Source organism: Musa acuminata, chromosome BXJ3-4, assembly GCF_036884655.1.
Source record: "Musa acuminata AAA Group cultivar baxijiao chromosome BXJ3-4, Cavendish_Baxijiao_AAA, whole genome shotgun sequence".
Lineage (NCBI taxonomy): Eukaryota > Viridiplantae > Streptophyta > Magnoliopsida > Zingiberales > Musaceae > Musa > Musa acuminata.
Genome location: NC_088352.1, coordinates 9,431,262 through 9,454,369, shown reverse-complemented (window position 1 = coordinate 9,454,369; position 23,108 = coordinate 9,431,262). Strand labels below are relative to the sequence as shown.

General features: G+C 34.4%; 2 protein-coding genes across 5 annotated transcripts; both read right to left on the bottom strand.

Annotated features, from left to right (window-relative positions):
• Window positions 1-173: 173 nt before the first annotated feature.
• Window positions 174-6,565, bottom strand: LOC135583365 (squamosa promoter-binding-like protein 12). 4 transcript variants are annotated; one of them, XM_065145305.1, is made up of 6 exons: window positions 6,239-6,565; window positions 5,960-6,162; window positions 5,132-5,722; window positions 4,828-4,964; window positions 3,295-3,558; window positions 174-787 (listed from the first exon to the last, which is right to left on the bottom strand). In XM_065145305.1, exons 3-6 carry the CDS (start codon window positions 5,707-5,709, stop codon window positions 489-491), a joined length of 1,278 nt encoding a protein of 425 aa, XP_065001377.1. In that variant the 5' UTR covers window positions 5,710-5,722; window positions 5,960-6,162; window positions 6,239-6,565; the 3' UTR covers window positions 174-488. The 4 variants fall into 4 exon arrangements, with proteins under 4 accessions (XP_065001377.1, XP_065001375.1, XP_065001378.1 ...); XM_065145303.1 differs by having other exon boundaries at window positions 5,132-5,734; window positions 6,239-6,564; XM_065145306.1 differs by having other exon boundaries at window positions 174-781; window positions 5,132-5,734; window positions 6,239-6,559.
• Window positions 6,566-9,905: 3,340 nt separating this feature from the next.
• Window positions 9,906-15,957, bottom strand: LOC135636981 (WAT1-related protein At5g45370-like). Its single transcript, XM_065149254.1, has 7 exons — window positions 15,662-15,957; window positions 14,069-14,131; window positions 13,829-13,945; window positions 13,454-13,739; window positions 12,865-13,020; window positions 10,912-11,063; window positions 9,906-10,451 (listed from the first exon to the last, which is right to left on the bottom strand). The coding sequence occupies exons 1-7, from the start codon at window positions 15,862-15,864 to the stop codon at window positions 10,274-10,276; spliced, it is 1,155 nt and encodes a 384-aa protein (XP_065005326.1). The 5' UTR covers window positions 15,865-15,957; the 3' UTR covers window positions 9,906-10,273.
• Between the last annotated feature and the right edge of the window lie 7,151 nt (window positions 15,958-23,108).

Here is a 23,108-nt window from a genome sequence, read left to right as displayed (position 1 = left end):
GACACATGTTTGACCCTATATAGATGATGTTGACTTTGTGTAATTTGCATAACATGTACCAATCCTCATCTGTCAAAGAAAGCAGTGTTAATGTACCATTCAGGAACTGTGGCAGTTCAAATTCAAGTGGAACAAATATACTATCTTCATCCATGAGCAAAAGTTGGAATCAGTATCACCAAGATTGATGCAAAGATATATTGCAAGGAATTCTTGCTAAATGAAGAGTACCATAACAAATGTGAGAGAGTACATCACAAGGCACAAGAGTTCATAGTCTAGTGAACATTATACAGATCATGTCCTTGGATCCATCAACGCCTAACAAATGAGAACACCACATATAGCTGTCCTTCACAACCATGCAGCAGCAGCAGCTTGAGATGAAAGTTAGAAGAAACTGCTGTGTCTTGGCAAGAGTACAAGTCAAGAACAGAAGACCAACCATCGATCTAAATTCCAAGTATCAGTCGATTGACTTCTCGAGGTCAATATATCTGACTAGGATCGAATATAGCATCCCGGTATGGGATTTTTTGCAGCTGGAACTCTTGGGGCTGGTTGTCATATCTGCGCATGATAAATGGAAGCAGTTGGGCTTGTTGAGCTAGAGGCTGCCCGTAGATCCAGTGATTTGAGGAGTTAGCATCCACGAACTCGGTGATGGGGGGAGTTTGTCTGGGGTCAGGAGAAGCCCAAGAACTGGTTGACAGAAGAGAGAGAGCACGCCGAAGATCCGGTGCTCTGTCCAAGTTCGAAGCTCCTGCAGATGCCTCTGAACCTGTAACTAGAGAAGAGGCGTGTATTAGCAAAACCAATCTGGAAGGTTTGTAACATGAAGGATAACTGTGTTCTAAATGAAGGATTTAGAAGGAAATTGTTTGTCGGTTTACAGAAAGACAATGTCTCGGTTGCAGCCAGAAGCACAAGCTTTGATGAAAATAGATGGCAGCTGCCTGAACGAAGATCAGGGCAGCAGCAACACTTGTGTAAGATACAGGACCAGTATTACCCGGATGATTGGATTTTTAAGTTCTTACCCATGATGCTACATGCGGACTGTCGGAATCTTTCGGAAAAATTCAAGTACCTCGATGCTGCTGATCTACAATAAGTTCTGATCCCATAACCATTACCATTATATCCAGAACTTAAAACTCTTGTTATTGCATAGGCCATCAAATCTCAAATCACAATATCCATACCTTCTATCAACTTAAATTAATTACGAGACAGTCATCTGACAAGCTTAGGGTACCTATATGGCAAATGGGGTTGCTGCATATGGAACCACATGAGCTAGGTGTGTTCCCATGTCACTTTGAAGGTTCCTGGGCTGAGTCCTTTTCGGACACCTGGATATTTGATACCCTAGTCCTGATGCCATTTCTTTCTGAAAACAAACTCGTGAAACAGTGCTAAAAAGTTTTCAGGCGTATGCTCATTTAAGAAAAGAAAATTAATAATTTATCAAGAAAATCTACTCCAGATGCCACTGGTATATATAGTATAAACTGGTGAAGTAGTGCCACACGCTAGCAACTATGATTATTACGTTTGGAAAGATTACTGGCATAATTGGTGGCAAAAGTCAAATTCTCAATCAGATATATGCATGAAGTATCTTAAAAGATAACAATCTACAGAACTAAAAAAAGGACAATATTAAGTCCAGCTATAATGTAAATGCTAACTAAGATGGGCTCACAATCCGTATAGTGCACTGAAAGTACCAAAATGTGACTGTTCTGCCTCTAGGATATATAACAAAACCAAAAAAGAGATTGAAGATGTTCCCAATAGATGCTTTCTGAGTAACCGATAACATAACATTGACCAAATTTTCTATTGACTTCACTTAGAGATGAGTTTAGGTTTATATGATGAAGCTACCTTGATATTGCACAATGGATGTCGAAGCAATTTAAAGTTATTGTGACAGGTGAATTTATAACGATGACAGAAAAGCCATCTGAAGCTTATGCTTTGAAAATTCCTTTGGCGTATATTTTTTTTTTGCAGTTTGTCTAGGTTCCATTAATCACGTGTGCTAAAATGAACTAGACCATAAGCTTTTGTGGTCAATCTTGGTAAGCAACACAATGCTTTGTGAGGGGTGCAGACCACCAAACTTTGATTTTGTTTTGAGGGTTTTTTTTTTTACCACCAAAACCTGTTAAGATCAATTGCAAGCTGTTGATATAGCCTATAATGGCTATTTGGTAACTCGGCCAGAGTATACTTTGCGGTGAATGCATCACATCTTGAGGCTTTATTTAGGGGTCTGTAGAGGCTTTTGGGTAAGAAATTTAGACTTCCATTGATGCCCATTTCTGGGAGAATCTGTTTGTATTTCCTTGAGGCTCTTGTATTTTCCTTTTTAGCAGAGTCCTCAGATAGATGTAGACAAAAAATCAATAAGAAGTTAACCGTTCAACAAATTAAACCAACAAAAATGACTATTTAATCTAGACATTGACAGGCTTGTTATGGTTTTTGTGGTGTTTTATCAATAGGCATTGGCCTTCTACAGTGGTTTAATACCTTCTCGGTTTAGTTAGATAACATAAAAGACCACGAGTTTGCAATGCTTAGAAAATTAACAATCATGCATAACAATCAAGTAGACAAAACATGAATAAGAATGAGGCAAAACATGCCGTATTTTGCTTAATCGAGAAGGAAATAGGATCAACTACCTAATAAAACATGGTCAGCTTTATCAGAAATAACCGAACTAATGCAGAACAAGTCACTTGGATACAACCAAATCAAAACAAACAGCAATCAACAATCTTGGAGTCTACTTGCTTTAGAAATAAACCATGAGATCCTAGCAACAAATATTGGCTTTTACTTGCTTTAAACATATAGCTTGAGACTCTACTAAATCAAAACATGCCCAAGGTTGAAGATCTTAAGCTTTAAAAAAAAAACTTTTTCATGATATTTTTGTTGTTGAACTTCGCTTCAGAGGCAAAGGGTTATAATGTAAAATGCCTCGAAGTGCTGTAAAATTATGTCAAGCTTGACAGTGTTCTTAAGACATTAGATGTCTATATAATATGAGAAAGAAAGTTAAATCAGAGAACAAAGACTGATATGTAAAGTACTGCTTCTACAATTATATATGTTTTCATCAGATAACTTCTCTGCAACCATATCTGGCAAATATGAGTTTCAATTGTGAGGAGAACAATCCAGAATGTAGAGGAATCTCCATAGAACACTGGACATAAGTAGCGCATGAATGAGATCATTGAAACTAGCAACTTGCATCAAGACTTCACTTACCTTGATTTAGAACTTCGGTGGCAGTGCCTTTCAGTGGCAAGAGCTTGTCAACATCATGATAAAGTGCGGGGAAGCCATTTGATAGCTGAGTGTTTGGCAAATGCAGCTGCCCATCAATGCTGACTTCTTTTGTTGATTTCATCCATGGCGCTTTAATTTGTGTGAGCTTGAAAGTTTGAGAGCCTTCACTTTTGCTGCTTGCCATGGGTTTCATGTGACCAAAAGGAGCGTTATTCCACAAGTAGTTCATCTGATGCTTATTATCTGCAAAAGCCATGTAACTTTCATCAATGAGAACTGCAGTGCGGCAGAAACGTCATTTCATGTAAACATTAAGTATCTTGTTAACAAACAGTAGGAGAAGTGCACAGAAGATAACATAGGTTGGTCAGATACAAGTACCCCATGCAATCAAAAGATTGAACAAACAAACTATTTAGCACTCAATCACCATTAGTATAATGGCACAATGGGAGCTAATCCGCAAAGTTACACTTCTATTTTGTTCACCGTCTTAATAAGTTGTCATCGAATTGTTCTTACTCTTTTACAAGAGCTAATATCGAGGATGTACAACTAAGTGTTGTCAATGATTATATCAAAACTCTAAGATCAACCTAGAAAGTGAAGTGAAGGATCAGATGCTCTCATTAGACCTCTGGGCTGTCATCAGTATAGGTTTCCCAGCGATAATGGCTCTTAAACCATCCAGTGACTAAAGATCTTTCGTATCTCAAACTAGAACGTTCAAACACAAAATATATCAGAATGCTTTATCTGTTGTTAGAGAATAACGGTAGTGCCAGACGTATTTCCACAAGTTTATAATTTTGTAAATCCGGTAGGTTACAAAGCAATCACTTCTTGATGAGTGTGACCATGCAATTTCTTCTGTAGCATTATAAATTTGGGTCACAGCACAAGAAAAGCCCAAATACAAAGACCACAAAGCAACAGGAAGCAAATATAGTTGATAATGATCCAAATTAATGTGCCTGAGCAGTCAGTTGAAGATCATTCTTTGGAGTTTCCTTACTACAGTCATTTGACTGTCCAGATTTGACACCTATAAACTATCTTAGACACAAAATAACAGCCTTATTTTTTTTCTGAAGATAAAAGAGGGTCATAGACTATAAAGTCAAGTCAAGTACTTGATGTTGACTTTAGGCCTACCAAGAACTAAGAATGCATGCATAAAATTACAAAGCAATAAGATGGTGAATAAAAAATATATATATAAATAAATATAGGCAGATGTTTTGCCATCAACACTGGTCTAATTTAGTAAACTAGTTAAACAAAAGAAACACAGTATTTTTAGTGTCACAAGTTGATCTTGCTACAAAAGCATACACATCGATCAAGAAATGCAAGTCTTCTTGAAGAAAAAGAGAAAAAAACAAAGCACCTTTTAGAGTTCCATTTCATGTGAGAAACAATGTCTGAAAGCAGCACAGCATGAATTGTGACCAAAAAAAAGAAAACAAAACTCGAAATAGATCTGTCGGTAAAGAAAGAATTCTTTTGTACCATAAAGCAACGGAGGATAAGTTGTTGAACTGAAGGAGATTATGTTGGGTCGTGGCTTGCGACGCCGTGCATTATGATCGGATAAACGTCTACGGCAGCTTCTCTTTCTCTGATCAAACTCGGACAAATCATGGAACCTTAAACATGAACAAATCAGAGCATGCAAGATAAGGAATGACTGTTGCATAATGATTGGGATGGTACCAAAAAAAATTCAGATGCAAGCAATATTAGCAAGAATAACTTGTATAAATTTGATTTTGTTTCTTAGAAATATACACTAAATTGTTCGATCTCAAGTAACCTGCTACACTGCTGACAAAACCGGCGCTCCTGGCCCGCGACAGTGACCTTGGGGCATTTAGAATGGGTTTCACAGACCCTGTGCTTCCGGTGATAATCCTTGGCTCCACTAAGATCAATGTTACAACCTTCAACTTGGCAGCAGCTACTCTGTGCACTTTGATGAGACACCCTCGGCTTCTTGACCAGAGCAGTCGATGCCGCCGGAGAATCCAAAGATGACAAAGGGTTCTTCACGCTGCTCTCGGCAGAAACATCCTCAAAGTAGGTTCTCTTACCAAGTTTTAGCCCTATTTGTGACTCCTCCAATCCAGCCACCGACGCCGCAACCAGGGAAGAACCAGCCTCCGGTAAAAGTTGGTTCTTGCCGTGGTTCTTCAGGTTTGCGACCCACTCAGGTTCCTTTCCTGCTTTGGACGAGGAATCAACGGAGGCAGAGATGGTGCTCTTGGACGAGGAACCAGTCCCCAGTTCAGAGCCAGAGGAAGCACCGCCGCCGCTCGACAGCTTGAAATTCCCACCAAATGGCGCGTGGTTGTCCCAATCCCACAGCAGCGAAGCGTTCGCATTCCAATCCATCGCCCAAGCAGAACTATCGCATGCGCTATCGGTCAGCAGAGATCAAGATAAAGAATCCAAGCCCCCCAAAAGAAAAGATGCAAAAAGATCAGATTTTTCATGTGTAAGACAATCGAAACCAAGAATCAAGATTTCATGCACCACCGCACAGCATGACAAGCAAGAAACAAAAGCATTTCATGGGACCTAAAGCAGATGGGGAAGAAACCAAGAGACGAAACCCTGAGAGGAGGGGAAGTAGTCATCGCACCTGCGCCGCTGTCGTCTCCAAGGAAGGCCAAACTCCAAAGTCAAACAGGGCTATCCATTCAGTGACTAGTGAGCCATTGCATCTTTTTAATCACCTCTCTCTCTCTCTCTCTCTCTCTCTCCAGCAACACTCTGTGAAACAGTAATCGTCAAGCTCTGTTACCCACATGGGAGATTTTTACTGTTTTACCGCACTGAATCAGCCTGCATCCAGGACAGGAAGTAAGAGAAAATGGGTTTTTTTTTTCTTTGTTGCTGAATCCAATCAAACAATACTTACGAAAAAGAAGAGTGAATCTAAGGTAGATTTGTTTTAGATCCCCCTCCTGGTACAGCAGCCATCACATGCATTCCTGACACCAACAGTGGCAGGAACTTATTGGAGGAAGTGACATCTCTGTTGATTACTCCTCAGAGGAATTCTCCAATAAAGGAAGACAAGTGTTCTTGCAATTTTCTTCTTCACTTGCTAAGATATCAAACCATATAAAAAATACTGCATAGATTTGGACCTGATATACCATCGTCCGTACTCATCCAAACTTGACTTGTTTCAGATGGACTCGGACGTGATGAAACAGAGAACTACAAACCAATAGATTTGGCAATCTCCACCTGGATCTGTCAGCTCAGGGTTGACCAGCAAATCTTGCTGTGTGCAGGCCTCATATACTACTCCTACTACTTGGAATCCAGAATGGAACTACTTTATTAGCACATGGTTGTGAACAGGCAGGCTATCATTACGGAGACAGAGTTAAAAGTACACACAAGATGATCTTGGGGGGCTTTCATGACTTACTTTTTCCTCAAAAGAAAGTGATACAAGGTGAGCATTTGTGACCATTCCAAGTGCCTGTCCAGATCTTGGTCTCAACCTGACCATCCATGGAGCAAAACCTTGGCATCAAATCCATAATTCAAGGAGAAGTGATGATGATGAACAAACAACACTGGGCAATTATAATGTAGGCCAGAACAACCATGCTTTTTCTTGGACTGGGAGACTTGAAAGGAGTAGTATAAGAACAAGGAAGCTTTGTAGCAAGAGCTTCCCGGAATTCAGGTGCTTTTCCTCAGGAAACTTTTGAGGAGAAGAGACTACTTTGTTGCATCCTTTAACATTTTTTTTTTTTTCCCTTTCAGCCAAAACACAAAAAAAAATCTCTCTCCTGAGACTTACCCACCACACCATAGAGCAGCTGAGGGTTTGTTTGTTCTTACAAGTGATAGCTGTTTCCACTGTCATAATTAGGAATGACATTTCCATTGATTTAGCAGATATGGATATATGAAGAAAATTCAATTCCAACACCTTTTTTTTTCTTTCATTCTAACCTTTCTCAACCTAACATAAATGGATTGAATAGATTTGGATGTTCAAAAAACATCTAATCTATTATTGTTAATATCAATTTTGATTGTTAGTTTAAATATGCAAAGATGGATAAAATCTCTAATTTTTTAATGTTGTCTAAGGTTCCTATAAAACTAATATCGATAGCATATGGTCGATGAGATCTTTTCGACATTCAATTCAGAATATACTCGATGTAATAAAATAATATTATATGTAAGAGAGAAAGTTTGCTTATGTCATATCAAATAGTGTTTTGACCTTAAATGGTTAGGAAAGATTTGATAAAATAAGGACTAGAATAAACATAATAATTATTTAGAAACAAATGTGAAACTCTGTGTCTTTCATAATTTGACTAATTAGTTCTGAAACATCTTCTTTACTTATAATAATAAAATTACATATATTGAACAGAAATCATTACATAATTATGATATTATTTAGTTTTCACAACAACTAGTGATCTTCAATGGTATGACTTAACATGATCAAAATTGGGACTTCTTTTGCAATTTCTTGATAAAAAGATTAACCTTACTTGTCCATCCTCATTCACAATTGAAAACATGTGTTGGGTTATCCCACTGGCCACCAAGCAAAGGAAGAGCAATGGAAGGCTTCATCTTTTAGATACATTTGCCACACAAATCATTTCCTTTGACATCCATGTCTTCACCCATCAATGATTTAAATCTTCAACACACAAGGAGGGAGAGTGGGTCCCAAATGTACTTACCTTACTCATCCATTATTGGACTCATAAATGTCACAATTAACATTCATAAATTGCACATAACTCTAAATGCAATTTTTATGAACAAATTTACATCCACATCAAAATTTCATAAAGTAGCTTAAACTCAATAGAAATTTGTTAATGTAGCATGGCTAATACATGATGCAAAAGCTAATTATGAAAATCACATCAACCAAAGAGCTAGTTTATGCATAAAAATTAGAAGAAGAAGAAGAAAAAAAGATGATTTAGGATTGGTCCACTAGTCTCTCAATCATCTTGGAGATGCTACTTCTATGTTGATGCATGTAAGAGCTCATTTTTCTTTGCCTACATAACAATTGTTCTCATAATTGCTCAAGTGTGTCTTAAGTTCTTAAGATATGAAAATTGATCCATATCTTAAGTTCCTAAATTTCTCATTTGCCTTTTGATTTTCTCTATCAAACTACTTTAGGCAAAAAAAAAAAAGAGGGAGGGGGGGGGATGGGATAGAAAAGATCAATGACATGACAAGAACCAAACTGGTTTGCTTTCCATGGCCTACTTTGATATAGATTTCTAAGTCATGCATGCACTACCTACAACTTGTAGGTGATAAAGACCATGTTGCCTTTTGTGTTTGAAATGATCAATCTAGACTTACAATCCATCCATAAAAAGATAAAGAAGGGATTTTTCTATTCTGATTCTGTGGACAGACATCTTGTTGTCTTTAAGAGTTCCTTATCCTTACCTAAAAAAGTTGGGAACTTTTGTTAGGTAATGTGTAGATGAAGCACTTAGCTTGTAGTGGCAACAATCATGATTAGCATCAACATTTACCTTAAAAGAGGCCACTTCTTTTGTTGCTTGCAGTGCCCATGCCATGCCTTGTGCCTCATGATTTGGTGCAGTTTGGGGCCAAGCAAAAGCTGACTCAATGGTGCCTCAAGATCTCCTGATGAACATCCATTATTCTCAGCACAAGTTCATGTCAACAAAGCCTTGTTCTATGTCCCTTGCATACATCTTGAGGATGGGTAGTGATGATGTAGAGACTTCTCTTTATTAAAAGTAGCAAACATGTTAAGTATTATATGCTCAAGGTATAATATTAGTTGTTAACTAAAGGAAAAAAATGATTACAGATAGATCATGAGATATCCAATCTCAAAATCTTACTAGTGTAATTAATATTGAAATGCAAGTTCAGAATCTACCTCAGCAAAACTAGCAAAATAAAATTTGGTGATGGATTTCATTGGGCAGAGTAGAAGCAATTAGTGTTAAGTTGACTGTTCACAATATTTAATTGAGAGGCCGAGGAATGATTATTAGGATAAGTCTTACTCAGCATGCACAATCATGTTTCGAATAGAATTGTTTATGAGAACATTTGTCTTACTTAGAATTGTTTGTGAGAACATCTTGAGGTCTCCAATTGGAAGCCAAAAAACAATTCCATGGAGAAAAGAAAGTGAGTTAATGACAACAAATTATGAATTTGATGAATTAGCCCCAAAAGAGAGAAGGAAAAAAGAAGAACAAAAGAATTCTGCTCACCATCTACTGTAAGCAGTTCATCAAATTTCTTGCAACTGTCACTGAGTTCATCAAACCATACTCACACCAGAAGAGACTGCAATCTACTCCTATGAACATGTAAGTCACTGGAAGCACTGATGTCATATCATCTGATCATTTGACAACATATCAAGTAATAGCATGATGCCATAGCATCTGTATATCCTTGAGAATATAAAACTGCATGAATAACATAGATGGTGTCAATTTCAGCAGCACAACAAGACATTAACTCCTTTGCTGTTGCTGCTGTCTAACAAGCCATCATCTCCATCACAACTCAAATAACATAAAGCAATGTTTCATTAAATATAAGCCTCTGATCACATATATCAAATGCTATTCCACATAAAAACATAGTATACATGACAGTCACAATAGATCACATTCAGCTTCACTGGCTGAAACATTCTTCTGAGGACAGTAATTGTAGTTCCCTTCTCATGAAAACATAACTGAGAAAAGGTTACATGACCGATAGGTCTTGGAAATATGAGGACTAGCCACAGCCTTTTTGCCCACTCGAGCGAGAAATTTTTTGTGCAGAAAGAATCTTGAATATGGATGTGACTGTTATCTGCATGATCCGACGAAAAAATAATACAGCGAGATAAGAAGTGCAACGTATCGTGATCCATGAGGCAATCCTCGGCCTAAGGAATCTCAGAATGGCTAGAGGAAGCCTCATGCTTCTTCATAAGCGATTCATCTTCTTCGAGAAGAGGCGCATGATGGTCTACGTAAGGGATCGATGTGGATGATCTTGCCTCCTTGTGGCGAGCCCAAGTGACTAGGTATAAGCCAACAATGATCAAAATCCCTCCTACAATGCTGTTTACCACAAAAGATGAGAGGTCGATTATGGAATTTCCTTATCAAGAGAAGTTCAATATATATTTCATGTGGTAAACAGGAAAGGTGGGCCTTCCACCTTTAGTTTTGAAAAAAAAAAAGGGGAAAAAAGTCCTCTACAAGGATGTTTCGGTAGAACGATACTATAGCAGTTGACATACATTGAGCAACCATGATATGTTGCTTTACACAAATGAATGAACAATATCATATCAGATTTACTTATCAAGAAAGTACAAATATATTTCAGCGTGTAGTAGATGCAGAGATCTCGAGCAATCATAAGAAATAGCATAAAAGAAGACATTTTTTGAGTGGCAAATTTTAAACAAGTCACATGCATGTCAATAGAACTGTTGAATTTTGAGAAGCAAAATTGAGAAGAAGATTAGAGGAAAAGTTAGGAAACAATCATATTAAAATCTAGGTGGAGCAGTACCTTCCAAGATAAATCGCACTTCCAAGGAAAATGGTCGACAATAAAGTCGACATGGCTGGTTGAAGTGGATTGTACAGAGAAACCATTGAAGGCCCTAGAATCTTGTTGGACCATGTCATTATCCCATAGTTCATAGCAGATGCAACAATTCCCTGAAAAAAAAATAATTTATTTGTTGCAGTAATAAGTTATGCAGGCAATATATTTTGAATGTTGTTGATATATCTGGTATCAAGCACTATGACAAAAATTGATGCACAAAAACCATGAAAATTGTGATTCCCTTGAACAAAGTGCCACACATTAAAAAAAAAAAGTCAACCATCAATCCATCATATTGCCGTCTAAAGTTATAACAACAACAACAACAAAACAGTTGTAACTCTTAACTATTTGGGGTCGACCACATGGATCTTTTGTCGCCATTGAAATTTGTAAGAAGTCATATGTTTAATTAAATTCAAAGCACTTAAATCTTTCTTTTTGGTTTCTATTAAAATTTTTTTAGGTTTTTCTCTGCCTCTCTTCGTACCATTAACATTAATCATTTCACTTCCTTTGAGTATCGTATCTGGAAGTCTCCTCAACACACGTCAATATCATCTTAAATAATTTTTTCTCATCTTATCATATATCGAAGCGATACTTATTTGTTCACAAGTTAAAATATTTCTTTTCATATCTTTTCTAATAACTCCACACATTCATCTCAACATTCTCATCTAAACAACATAGACTTTTTGGATATATTTTTACCTAATTACCCAACACTCAGATCCATAAAGCATTATTAGTTTCACAATTGTCTTACAAAATTTTCCTTTGAATCTCAAAGGTATCCGATGATCATACAAGAATCCTGACACCTCTCACCATTTTAACAATCATATTTTTACTCAATGAATAATATCTTTATCGATATCTCCATCTTGTTAAATAATTGATTCAATACCTAAAACTTTTACTTAAAAAGATTTTTTGTCCATCCAATTTAACTATATTTTCTTGTAATTATACTTTGCATGTACAATTTCCTCGGACAAAACAATTTTGGAATTAGAATCAATTTCATGAGGAATGGGATAGACATGATTGGTAAATTAAACTTTCAAAAAGACTAAAACTACAACAAAGTCCTGACGGAAGATCATCATATATAGTTGCTTTTTGTGTGGTTTGAACTACAAAAGAGGCAAGACACAAAACTTTATTAAATGTGCAACAACTATATATAAAAACTAAAAGTCATATGCAAGTTCCTAAATGATGTAAAAAGGCTGTTGTCTTCATCAAGGATCACCAATATCATGTTTTGGCCAATGAACAGACATGTGTAGTATGCCAACAGTAATAAGGGAAGGTTTGGTGCAGGTTTATGTAGAGTTGACAAATGAACGGTTTGTCCATAAGAATTAATGAAATTTTCATTCTTACAGCAAGTGATAAGACACAGCATCTTTCCATGGGACCGTGCACTGAAAGATAGAAAGAAAGGTACAGTCTAGAAATAGTTTATTATGAGTTAATCTTTAAGTTTCAATCCAAGTGGAAGAGGGGAACCATAGCCAGGAGATCCATAGGAAATTTGTATGGTTGTACATTTGTCAATATGACACTTTTAAGGAAATCCAATGATACAAACAGAACTTTCCCATATTTCAATGATTTGTGTTTCTGATTATGAACATGTAAAAGATATATACAATAGTATATCAAAAGGGAAAAATATTCTAATTGAATTTGCTAAACTATGTGCGGACTCAGCATCAAACTAAGTAGATTTCTATCAAGCATATGAAACCTTCAAAGATGAAATAGAAGTAATAAGGGCAGATAATGTCAGTTGTAGATGTACAAGATAGAGAAATTTATGAAAGGTAGAGCAAAGTATATATTTGATTGGCCGAGCTTGTAAAATATTAACACTTGAAAGAATCAGAATCTGAGGCTTACAGCATATAACACGGAAACTATCTCTGGCATGGTCAAAATCCACTCTTTGGAGCCACTTGTGGTAAATATTCCAGTCAATACCATCATCAGAGCCCCAAAAGAGTACGAGTATGCTGTCAGAGATAAACTGGCAGGATATTTTATCAACACTGGGGCCTGAAAGAGTTAACATCTCATAAGCAAACAAGAAAATTACCATATGTAATGAAAAAACAAACATAAACAGAAGAAACACAGGAAAAAGAATCACCGAAATTACTCTGTGATAGTAGCTATAGTTTTATCATTTATGTTCCTCGCATGTTTCAAGGTTATATATTTTTTCAATAGATTGTATCAGAGAAACTTTGCTAATTTAGAACATGCTAAGAAAAGGAGGTGGAGATCATTAGCAAGATACTGTTTAACAGAACCATCACCAGATGCAAAACTTAAAACCTGTGTCTTTCAAGACACTTTTCATATATTAATTTATGGAGGATCTATCAAATACTTGACACTTTAGCATTGTGTTTGTTATAAATAAACGCTAAAACACAATGTCTAGATTTCAGTAACGAGGATTGCTATGGTGTTCACATTTACATACCTGTAAAACTAAATAAGCAGCCATGCAAAAACAGTTCCCTATCAAGCACAAAACACCAAGATGCCACTTCTCAAGTCCAACTCCAAGAAGACCAGATGCTAACCAACCAATGGGTTCAGGCTGAGGCTTCATGCCTACCGCAACATGATCAGATAGATCATAAACTCCGGATCCAATTATAGCTGGACCTCGATAGAAGACCATTAATATTGCACCAGAAACACAAACAAGTGTGCCAAGAATTTTCATGCGGCCTTCGTTTGTGACCAAGTTTATTGTCTCAACGCTGTAACCATTGACAATCTAAATCAATACTGAAAGTAGAAAGTTACGTGGATATTAGGGAAACTTCAAACAAATTGCAAAGAAAATCACCCCAGTACTGCAGCCAAGATGAACGTAAAGACTGGTATTGCAGGCTGAATAGCTGATGCATAAGTTGGGTTTGTGTAGCTTAGGCCGAGAAGAAACAAAAGCTGATTTGCAAATATCCTGATCAAAGAATATCCAAAAATGATCTGATTATTCTCATGACCACAGAAGCAGCAAAATCTTATTTCTAAAACATGTCAAGAAAGTACAAACTTAAGTCAATTAGTGAACGACAGAGCTTACCCAGTAAAACCAAGAAGGATAAAAGATGCAAAGATGCGCCGAGTTACTTGAAGGCCAACATTACTGTCAAATATGTTACCACATTTATTAACCAACCATCCTTATCATTCTATGAAACAAAATAAAAACCATAAAGAAATCCATCTAAAGAAGCAGCAATATTCAATAAAATGAATAAAGACTTGATGAAGTCAATCAGAAACTTGACGAAGTCCTTATATAGTCATATTGCCTTCAACATAATGTTTTAAATACCAGCTCTTTGCTTATCAAAAATAACCTCAACAAACAACCAAAGAACATCTTCGACGAAAGTATGAACAAAGTGGAACAATTTACACCCTGGCTTGCAGCATATGATGATAAATTAAGATCCAGCCCCAACACACATCAGCGGCTACAATGTATAGGGTTGAAACGCAGTGGAGATGGCTAGTTCAGCTCAAGTAACCAAATTAGAGAAGCTATGCTTCTTTCTTTCTTATCTAAACTTAAAAAGAAATTTTGTCCCAATTTAACAAGCAGCCTTGGTTTAGACTTTAGACCGCATCTTTCTCTTTCATTATACTAAACAAAACCCTCTACTGATGTAACCTTGACTGACTCATGCACCTTCCCCAGGATAGAATACCAAATGATTAGAGCACATTGACGAGTGAATTTGCTTCTTTCATCATACTTACCAAATTCCTTTACCTTTATTTTCCCCATTTTCTTTTTCCCAGTTACCAAATTACTCCACAATGGAAGGCACAAAATTATCTTCCAACGTTCTCCATGATTCTTGCTCAGCAGATTAGTAAGTCCTGTAGTGGCAAACCAATTATTACACTATCATTTAGGTAAAATGTAGTACTCCTAAAATGTTGAAGAACTTCGATGAAGCAACCTTAAATCCTCTTCCAACCATAGGAAATTTCTGTAAGCTTTCATCGTAAACACATCATCCTTGTTTGGATCGAGTGTCGAAGTTTAGCAATCAGCTAGCAGCTTCTGTTGTTTCATGCCTTCAAGCAAGGAAATTGGAATCTAATAATCAATCTTGAATGCTTCCAGTGGGATCATGAATCACAACGAACTCACACGCAAAACACGAAAGCTGGTGGCTTGTATTAGGAATCTTTTCATGGCATAAACAATTTGCCCAACCATACTCGAAATCTCCTTTATGGCGTCTTCCGTCTTTTTCCACCCATAAGTCAATGCCTTGCGTTAACAATCTACTGGTTCTCCCGATCTTCAAGCAACAGCCAAATGTTCGAAAACGATCGATTTCTTGAACGGGCTACACTCCAAATCCCCTAATTTCTCAATCGTTTATTTTGCTGGCATCTGAATTCTTTGTTCCTCGATACCGTTCTTGTTTGTCCAACCTCCTAATCCAATCCCAAAATTCCATTAATCCTCTGCACATCAAACAGCCCAATTAATCTCGTTTTACCTCATCATCAAACATCAAATAGAGGAACACGTACCCTAACCTCTGTTGATCGACAAGTAATTGAACCAAACTATTTACAGAGAAACAGATCGTCGTCAGGTAAACAAATGATCGATACAAGAAGAAGAAGAAAAAGAGGAAAGACCAGAAACCTGCGGTGTTGGAGGAAGGCGAAGGGAGCGAGGATGGAGATGGCGACGAGGTCGCGGTAGACGCAGAAGACGACCTCGTTCATGCCGACGTTGAGCATGGACTTGGTCAGCACGTGGTATCCGCCGTAGGTCACCTGAACCAGCGCCATCCCCAGGTGCGCCCGCAACACCTCGTTCCCCCGCATCGCCATTCCCACCGCCATCCTTCCTGTTCGGCTTCTTGGATACTGCAACGCAGTACTGTGTTCTCTCCCGAAACTTTTCGAGACTTGCGGATAAGAACGGGGAGAAACAACGTGGATAGCTCGTCTTTAATGCTTTCTGCGTCATCCTCGTCGGTCGCGACGGCGCCACGGGAGGCATTGGCGTGTGCGCAAGCTACCGAGGCTCCGACCGCGAGATGTCGGATTCGCTCCCATCATTCCGAGATCTACGGCTTGATTCGCACGCCTCAGGGACAAGGAGTTGACCCCACCGCCATGCCGCATCTTGGGAAATGGATACGGCAATTGGAAAATGGTAATCGTGTGTAAAATGTTGCTCTCTCATCGATCCTTTTCGATGGAAATTAACTGATACGAGTGCAAAATTTCAATAGAAATATCTTTCGATGGAAACATTTAAGATAATTATTTTGGACGAATCAATATTCCACGGTCAAACGTGTTGACCGAGAAAAGTCTTTTGCGTCGACTGAGGGGCAGAAAAGTCCAACGAGAGCTGCCTTATTTGATAAGTTGTTTCGTGACGACCCAATCAAACTAAACCTCCTCCTTATCGATGCATGATCTAAATCACCTTTATGATTCGTGTCGTGGAAGGGATCCCCACCAACCACATGTGAGACTGGTCGTCTGTTATAGATTATCATGTATTTTAAATTTCTTTTATCAAATATAAGCTATCACGGAGATGAAGAGACAAGATTTCATGATGTCTTCCGATTCTCCTAATTAAATTTATTTTTTAAAAAAATATAATATTATTTTTTAATATTAAATTATAAATAAATGATAATATTTATAAAATTTATATATCATAATAATATTTAAATATAAATATATCTAAAAACATAATCAAATATATCCAAATATAATCACAATCAAATAAATTAAATATATTAAAATAAATTTATAAATTAATAATTTTCTTCATTAATCCTATTTAAATTTTTCATGATCACATATACGCGTAAGATGGATCCTCCAAATCTACATAAATAAAAAAAATATAATAATATAAATAATATAAAGATGAATATATATATATATATATATATATAAAGTGGAAAGTGCATAAAACACCTCATCCTATTAGAGGTGAATCTCCATCAGTGCTCATATCGGCATGCATAAATTGATATATTTAATCACTAGAAGGTCATATGCACTTAAAAAACTCTTACCTTATTATTATTATTATTATAGTTCGATGATGGAGATAAAAATTAATCCTAGAATCTAGTTATCATATAGTAAAATTCTATACTAATTAGGTTAACTAATATATTTTACTATTTTTAAAAAAAGATTTGGAATAATTTACTTGCTGGTATATCATCATAATGTTAATACCCAAATCCTAATTAATAGATGATGAAACATAGAGACGAGGTGAGTTAAATAAGCAAATCCTAATCCTAATTTTTAAAATAAGATTATCAAGTATTTAGGATTTTTTTTTATCAAGGGATATCAACGGGATAACATAGGGACCAGTGGTGTTTCCATCCTCATCCCCATCTTGTCCTTATCCATTAGCCTCATCAATTGCATTAGGTGAAGACCAAAACTAGTGATATCTTCATTTTTTTAATTAATTCATTTTTAAGAGATAAGATTATTATTAAAATTAATTAATAATATTATTTTTTTTAAGCTTGTAAAGTTGGTTTTGTTTTTATTGGCAAAAATACAAAAAAGTGAAGGTCATTTATCTTGTCCTTTTAAATATTTTTAGTGGATGTTGTCTGCTTCATCTCATGCAATTGAATTACTTCAACATTTTCAACCTGAGTTTTTAACATGTTAAACTACTCACAAAATACTGAGCCTTCAACTCACCTCAGTCCTCATTTGAACCTTCCACAAGAGCTGAAAGTGACTGTTGAACTAATCTATAGAAATTCCATTTTGGTCAAACATGTCACTATGATCTTTCCTGTAATGCAACATCCAAATATTTTTCATGATAGGATTTATTTCCAACATATTTGTGGTTGATGTTAATTCTTTTTAGATAATTTCAGCATTCCAAATAATGCATAAGGAATCCTCCTATCCTAATAGGCACACTACAACTCTTATCCTTATCCATTTCACTCCATGCCAAATATAATTTGGATGAGATTTGTTCTTCCATTGTCTCTTTCTTATTTGTTTTTTTTTTTTTCTTTTTGGAGCCTGAAAGTTTTTTATGCTCATCAGCAATTTTGAAAACATGAAATTTATTAATATGTTTTGTATTCATTCCTCCAAATGTAAGTTTAGCATATAAATTCCTATAAAATAAAAAAAACTACCTAATGCCATTATCTTAGCTTTTAAGCCACAACAAATCATTAGAACCAAAAAATGAGCAATGACTGTCTTGCTTTTGGATAATTTTACTTAGAATCAGACACATCCTCATGCCCTTATCATTTATATGCCACGTCAAATATTTTCCCATTTATCCTGTCATTCATGTCACATCCAAACCATGATTCACTCATGCTATGTCACTCACTCACCAATCTATTTGTTAGGGACCATTATCTCATTCACCAATCCTATCTTTATGCCATATCAAAAAAAGTGTCCCATCATCTTATCTTTATGCCACGACATCATTCACCAATCCTCACATCCCAGATTTATAAAAGAATAATAAAATTAATATTTTATTATCCATAATTTATATAATATTTTTTTTCTTATCTTATTGAATTCAAATCTTTATCTTTACAATACTAAATGTTCTATTAACTAAAAAATCATAAAAAGTAGTAGATTACTATTTTTTCTTATTGATAGAGTTACAAGTCTCTTCCATCCAAGCTTCACATCTATTACGAATTAGTATATTACTTTGAAAATAAATATAAGATAAAAATATATCAGCAACCTCAAAAAAACATAAAAATAATCTTCAATATTCGTGTAATATAAATAAATATCAATAATTTAATAAAAAATGATAATATATCGATTCATCATAAAACTTATACATCAAAAAATTGATAATAATTTCTTACATAATAAACAAAATCATGCATCAACCATATGTAACGTATACATAATAATTAGATAACAAAGACATACATCACATCCGATGATGCACTCTCCCAATAACGGATGGAGAGGTATGTTTCACAAGATAGATTTCTCCCAATAGCGGATGGAGATAATCCATATTGCACTCCCAACATCGGATGGAGATAATCTATATTGCACTCCCAACAACAGATGAAGATAATCTATATTGCACTCCCAACAACGAATGAAATAGTACCTCTCACCCGCCCAAGTGGAGACACGTTCCTCCTAATAGTGGATGGAGGAACCATCTAACCATCACGTCTGACGGCCCGCTAATATCCGAAGGGAATCACCATACCTGCCCTCGATATGGATACATAAACATCCATGATCATTCATTTATACTCATCCATTCACTCACGCATACATCAAGAAATCAATATGATTAAATATTATGAAAGATCATACTATATGTAAATCTACTAGACTATGTTCATTGGTGGCTCTACACTATGATGGGCCCGTAGCCCCTTTCATAGGTTACACTTTCAATGTGAACTACTGGGCTAGTCACATCTACTGTATAATAATAATCATATCAATATCATAAACTTAAGAAAGTAGAAAACCAATAATTATTTTCAAATGACATCTTCAGTTTTAAATTCATCAAATTATAAATGAATAAAATATCAATCTCTCGATAGTCTTCAATCAACCAAAACCCTAATTATAATATCTCAAATGACTTAAATCAAACTCAATTCGATTATGATCTAACGGACTAACCTCAAATCCTTATAAAATCGGTCTGGAATCATCTTAGATTTATTTAATTTAGATTTGATTGATCTTGATTAGGTCATGTAGGTATGAACTATTCAAGTTAGTTTGGAATTACCCTAAATCGGCTTTAATCGATTAATTTTTTTTTAATTTAGTCAATTAACAAGTTTAAACCAATAGAGAGGGAAAAAATTTGACTATATTGTATAGTACCAACCCAAATCGAACCAACCCACTTAGTCTTGGACAGGTCATATACAGTACATATACATCTTCCAAGTAATAGGTTAAGTTGAGGTATAACGGACTAGATAAAGAAGCGACGATGTATTTAATGCCAATTGCATAGCTAGGCAGGCTTAACTTCATGGATTAGGCTAAGTCTCACTTATAAGTTTGGCCGAGCCTTACCATTAAACTGAGTCATGCTTAGCTCACGAGTTTGTCACATATAGATATATGAATTGAGGTTATATTTGATCACATGGACTGGGTCGTACCTAGCCACATGAGTTGGCTCATGCTTTGCCATATGGTTGGATCGTACTTTACCACATGGGATGGGTCATATATGGCCACATGGATTGGATCATACTTAGCCACATGGGTTGGGTTATTCCTAACCACATGAGTTGGATCATGCCTAACCAGATGGGTTGGATCGTATCTGGCCATATGGGCTGGCTCCTACCTGATCACATAGACCGGGTCATACCTAGTCATATGAGCTAGGTTGTACTTGACTACATGGGCTGGGTCGTACATGATCACATGGGCTGAGTCGATTCGAGTTGATCGATCAACTTGGCTCAAGTCAGACCCCAATTAGACTCATCTTATCAAATTAGATTTTAATATTTAAAATTATTAAAGAATGACTCAAATCTATTAATTAAAACTTTAAATTCATGATCTTAATTTCAAAACTAATTATATTATAGAAATTCACACATAATTCTTGAAATATATATATATATATAATTAAATAAATTAGAACTATTATGCTAATCTAAAAAGAATTTTTTTAATAAAAATTAATATTAAAATTCACTTAAGCTTAAGAGATCAATATAAATCAAATAATCATTCTAACATCACAAAATAGTTATCATTATTTACTAATCATGAATTTTAAAATTAAAATATCATTATGCATAAAAAATTATAACAATATCAACATCAAGATTTTAAAATATAAATCAAAGCTAGTTAAAAAGGAAAGGATCATACCTCTTCTATCCTTTCGATATCATCTCCTCGAGAAGTCTTCTCATCAATCCTCCCATTATTAGGCTTGGTAAGAAATGAGGAAAGAGTAGTCCCCTTTCTATAGGAGAAGATGACATCTCCCCGAAAAGAAAGTAATAATTTAATTTAATTTTTAATTAATTTTTAATTTACTTTCACAAAAGAAATATAATATTCATTTCTTATAGTTCACACACAAAAATGGAATGTAAATTATTTACTTCCTAAAAATCAAATCATTCATTAGAAAATAAATTAATTAATAATTTGATTGATTAGTAGAATTTCTAATTTACCCATTCAGAAAACTAAATATAATCATTTTCCTTAACTATAGTACACCAACATAAAAGTTAATAATAAAGCAATACATGATTTATAGTAATTAATTTATGTTAAGGGAGAAATTATCAGTGATTACATTTCTCCCCCACTTAATAGAAATTTGGTTCACAAATTTGATTAAAAATAACATTAATCAATATAGTTAGCTTTTGAAATACTAAGTCAAAAACAAAACTAAATTAGCTTGAAAAATATTTTGATTAAATATATCACTCAAAAACTTTTAAGCTAAAAATATATATGTATTTTTAACATAAAATATATGACAAATTAGTGAAACTTATTGAATAAGTTTGGTTTTAGAAATTAATTGATTGTTGACGTAAAATATAAATTGAGGTACAACTCAACGAACAAAAGCAATTGAAATGATGAAAACTTATCCAACTATTTCACATATATTTTTTTTATAATTTCAAATGATTTATATATTATATGTGTCAAAGAAATAATATTATATTTAATTCTCATTACACTAGTCATTGAATTAAAAAAATAATATTTGCTAATTAATTTGACATGAAATCAAAACTCTATTTAAATTAATTACTCATATAATTAAGTTTAAATATCAGTGCATGATCTAATTTATTCAACTTCAAAGGTACATTTTTTATTAATATCAATAATAACTTCTAAAAACCATCTTAGCACATGTCAAATCTAATCTCAATTTTAAGAATAATATATGGTAACAAAAACTATAAAGGTAAATACTTTTAATTTATATTTTTAAAAGATCTTATAAAATTTTAAACTTAAAATTATCAAAACTTTTACATCCGAGAGAATAATTGATACTTAGTATAATCTTCGATTAGTAAAACTAAATATGTTAACTATAAACATTAAGACAAAAACATAAAAGATAATTAATCATCGATCCTAAAGAATCCATATAGTAACAAATATGTTTTATTAAATTTATCCTATTCATAATTATAAATAAAATAACATTATAGAATAGAGGATAACAAAAATAATATATCAAACTATAATATAAATTATGTCAAACTTCCTTCGTTATAATCTACTTTAAATTTATAACAAAATTATATGAATAAATTTTAGATCCCTAACATAAAAATGATATGATCGAAATAATAAATGCTATAAGGCTTGTGCAATAAACTTAATTGATTTATTTTTTTTATAAAATAAAATAAAAATCTAAATATTTTATAGTGAATATAAGCATCATATAATATTTTTAGTTAGATTACTAAATTATTATTATTTTTTTCAGTATTAGATATAAATCTAATATGTGCATCTTCATGAATAACTAAGTCAATTAATAATATTTATTTATCATATATATCTCAAAAAAAAAAATACATTCTATAATTAAATTAACAACCCTTATCTACTTTGTGGAGAAGGGGTAATGACAAAATCATATTCAAAATGTAAAATGGAGTTTATAAGATAAACTAATACAACACTTATTTTAATTTAGAGAAAAAAATTAAAATTTTGGTATTTTAACTCAATAATCTGATTTTAAGTCATTTAATAAGATTCTCATTGAGTGACATCTTTAATCAATTATTTTTTATAAAGAAACTATATTTGACTCATCATAATATCCTAAATTCATGTTTTAGTTATATTATAATCTAATTCTCAAAATCTAAATTTCAAAAATTAATTGAGTAATCTAATATTCTAACCTTACGATCACATATTCCAACATGTCCTCAAAATCATTGCTTTGATACCATGAAATTTGTCACATTCCATATTTATAAAAAGAATAATAAAATTAATATTTTATTATCCATATTTACATAATAAACTCTCTTTTCTTTTTGAAACTACTCATAGTA